The 4211-nt window shown below is 45.5% G+C and overlaps 1 protein-coding gene across 1 annotated transcript; it reads right to left on the bottom strand.

Annotated features, from left to right (window-relative positions):
• Nucleotides 1-2739: 2739 nt before the first annotated feature.
• On the bottom strand, nt 2740-3384 carry LOC308285182 (dual specificity protein phosphatase 18-like; the record flags this gene model as incomplete). Its single annotated transcript, XM_080725898.1, has 1 exon — nt 2740-3384. One exon carries the CDS (start codon nt 3382-3384, stop codon nt 2740-2742), a length of 645 nt encoding a protein of 214 aa, XP_080582024.1.
• Between the last annotated feature and the right edge of the window lie 827 nt (nt 3385-4211).

The following is a 4211-nucleotide window of genomic DNA, read 5'->3' on the forward strand; positions in this document are numbered from 1 at the left end:
TTTCTCATAATAAACTGCGACCTTCGGTCGCAATAATCAGTCAATTCTGGAGATGTAGTGTAACGGCACGGATTTCTACACAGAGAGGGCGATTCTTTCAACATAAGATGCTGCATTCAAGTTCAGGAGAGTTTGGACAAGACAACTCTCTTGAATGCTGCCTTCAGGTATGACATCTTTCATCATAGTAAAAACTGCATTATTGGTCTGGAGTGGGCACTTTAAAAAGACGGATAAAAGGGCAGGGGCTCAAGCCCCCCTTTGATGTCTATGTGTGCACGTGCCTGCACACATATGCACACACACACGCGCACACACACACACACTATACTATTGCTGTGCACTTGCATGTAAGCATACACGCACAATCGCACATACATTATAACATAGTGTGTGTACACGTAGGCCACACACACACACACACACACACACACACACACACACACACACACACACACACACACACACACACACACACACACACACACACACACACACACACACACACACACACACACACACACACACACACACACACACACACACACACACACACACACACACACACACACACACACAGTTAAGAGCACTCACGTTATGTAAAGACAAGCTTGCTTACACACACATACACGTCACACACATAGTCATAGTTTCCAAGCAGTAGTCAGGTAATAATTGCGTGCCAAGTTGTCAGCCAGTTTCTTTTTTTCCCCCTTCTTTAAAAAGAAAATCTCTCCAGTTTGTGACACAGCTTCTACATAGAATACTGTAGCGTTTATTTTAGCTCCAGCAGTTTGTTGTTACATGCGGGTGTGTGTTGAACTGCATTAATTGGCTGTCTACATAAAGAGCTGGATGAGAGAACAGCATAATGAGTGTCTGTCTGAAGAGCGAGTCAGAAGAATCACACTTCTAAAAAACCTCCATAAACACAATGCTTTGCTGTCAGAACAGAAACCTCAGATCTCAACATTTTGTTTAGTTTAGTTTATTTCGGAAATTTGTGCCCTACTTTGCGATGTGACACGTTTTGCGCTTTTACATTGTCTATTTTAAGTTAAAGAGGTTAAGTGTGCCTGGGTGTGTTTTATACATTTTGAAACAGTGACAAGTATTATCTGATTCATTTGATTTGCAAAGCACTGGCAGAATACATATATACATATCGTAACTGTCGGGCAGAAACCTTGTATGATATCTCCAAGTTTCAAATTTGTACATTTTTTGGCAAAGTAAAGCACTGCTTCATCATACAAGGCCATCACACAAAAGTAGTGAAAACAGCTGATCTACAAGCACACAACGCCTCGTGGTGTGAGGCGTTGTGTGCTTGTAGATCAGCTGTTTTCACTATTTAGTACATTTTTTAAATTATAAAAACGAACGGTTTTGGACATACAAGGTTTCCACACGACAATGACGATATACAGTACATTCTTTCCTATCCTGGCATTAGCCTGACTGATATTGCAGATTCACTCATGTGTTTCTCCACGGTATCAGTCTGGACTTCGGCCCATTTAGGGAGCGAGTATGAGAAATCAGAAAACGACCGGGCCAATCAGCGGCTGCGTTTTCAACTGAACAGTGTAACGCAGTCACTGATTGGCCCGGTTGTTTTCTGATTTCTCATACTCAGTCCCTAATGGGCCGAAGTCCAGACTGATACTGCAGAGGAACGTGTGAGTGAATCCACGGCATCAGTCAGGCTAATGCCAGGCTAGTTCTTTCCATGGGAAAGATGGCAGTTAGTTAGCACCCTAGTGAAGAGCTTATGAAAAGCGATTGAGTAAATAATAACTACATTTGGATCCATTTGAACGGTTAAGGTTTTCTTAAATGAATGCCCTACTTGATCATATACCATAGAGTCACACAAAAGCATCAAAAGCAGCAGTAGATATACAAGCTCGGAATGCAGCGTGAAACGACAAGTTTTGAGCGTGTAGATCTGCTACTTTTGGACATATGCGGTTTCCACCCGACAGAGACTTTTTGCAGGCTACATGCTGCTGGCATGGTTGGCTTTCTCAGATCAATTACTGTAGGCCAAATGACCAACATGATGAATGTCAAATCATACAATAAACATAGTTTATTTGCCCTCAAGGAGGAAAATATTGTCAACAGTAGACAGATGCTTACATAACATAATTAGAACAGCTAGAAATGTGCAATTCTGGGAAATTGCAAATTTGGTTGAAGCAACACGAGTCATGAGGAATTCAAAGGAAATGTATTCCATCTTACCATTTATATTACATATTATGATGTCAAGTGAAGCATGACCAATCCTGTCAGATTGGACATTATATTGTCCAAGATATCAGATAACTTCAGTTAAACATTTAACAAAAAACACTACACAGCTCAGACTGGATTTTTGGTGAGGTTACGTATTTAAAGCGTGTATGGCTTCGGGAACAAACGCAATTACTAAAATAGGCCTTTCTTTGGGTAATCTAGAGAAATGGACTGAGTATGCACCTCCGTGAAACGTCGGTATTGAGAATAATGGTGGGTGGCAGTTAAAAGTCAATTATCTTACTGCTTGGAGAGGATCTTTCTGAATCCAGTGGATTCGTGGTGATGGCACTTGGAGGAAGTGCTACAGTTTGTTCATTGTCTGCAGGTGCTGGATTGTGTTAAAGACTAAGCTTAAGTCAATGAAAAGAAATTAAAAAACAACAATAAAACCACAAACGACAACTCTTCATACAACGGTAAACCTCAGATCACTCAAAATCCGAGACTGGCGCGCCTCGCTGCCCCTTTCGTCCTCTTGGCTTGGGTCAACATCTGTGACCTGGCCAGAAACGGCGAGCGGGGGGGCAGTAACGGTGACATGGGCACCAGCCCCGCTCTGGGCAACCTGCCGCCCATCCTCGGTGTGCCGGGCGGCGGAGGAAAGGCGCCACTGGTCAACGGCTCCGCCGGCGGCGCCACTTTGACCGTGTTCTTCCCGTAGAGCCGTCTCTCGTACTGCAGCAGCTGGTCCCAGAAGCCCGCGTTCAGCCGGACGTAGGGCCGGCTCTCCTGCACCCAGGCATGGGCCCGGCGCAGTGTCACGCCGCGGTAGCGCATCAGGTAGGCCATCACCAGGGCAGGCGAGCGGCTCATGCCCGCCGCGCAGTGCACCAGCGTCCCTCCGGCCCGGTTGCCGTGGATGCGGTCCGCCACCCGGTCGAAGTGGTCGCCGAGGCGCGCGCTGGGCAGGTCGGAGACGGGCACGCGGAGGCACTCCACGCCCCGGTACACCGGGCACGCGTGGTTCACCGTGGCGTTGACGATGAGGGTGATGCCCTTCTTGGAGACCAGCTCCTGGTTGAGCGGAGCCTCGGCCCCGCTGAGGAACAGCGTGGGGGTGATCTGAGACAGCGACATGGCAGGCTGTCGAGAGAACACACGTGCACGCGCACACACACAAGCACGGCTAAGTTGATTGGTTCTCACCTGGCTCTCACCTGGATTCACATTATTTTTTTATAATTCGAGAAAATGTAAAGGTTCATACATTTTGAAATAAAATGTGGAAATAGCATAGCACGGAAGATGCATTGTGAGCTTGTAGATCTGCTATTTTGTAACATTTTGAGCATAACATAATTATTGAATATGGCATATTTTGGCCATAATACATGATTTATTTTGATTATTGGTATCGGTCAATGTCAGTCATTTCTTCGTGCAATTAAGCAACTTTGGTTTACAAAGCTCTAAAAGCCACACAATTAGATTGTTAATCGCAATTATCTGTAAGACAATTCATCGTCAGGTAAAATGTCATGGTCGTGACAGCCCTAATCAGTAGTCAGCAGTGATTTCACGTCACCTTCTGGTATCGCCTCAGATGGCAAAATCTCGATATTTCAATGGCCTGTTGTTTCGAGGTACAAATAGTCCGGTTACGGTTAGGGTAAGGGTTAGGTTTAGGGTTAATGTTAGGGTTTAGGCTTTGGGTTAGCATTCACCCGCGTCGGGAGGTTAGCGTTCACCCGCGTCGGCAGGTTAGCCTACTGGGACCTCAAAACAAAGGGACATCGAAATATCGATATGCGCCCCCTCAGCTCGCTTGGAACTTTGTCGGAAGAGATACCGAAAGAAAGTACCAGGTACTTTTGCCCAATGGAAATGTTCCATGCAGTGGAAAAGTGACTTCAAGCATGATCTCTTAGTGGGAAGAGTCGTGCTAAAGATATATGCAGGTTACT

Source organism: Nannobrachium achirus, assembly GCF_963921795.1.
Source record: "Nannobrachium achirus genome assembly, chromosome: 5".
NCBI lineage: Eukaryota > Metazoa > Chordata > Actinopteri > Myctophiformes > Myctophidae > Nannobrachium > Nannobrachium achirus.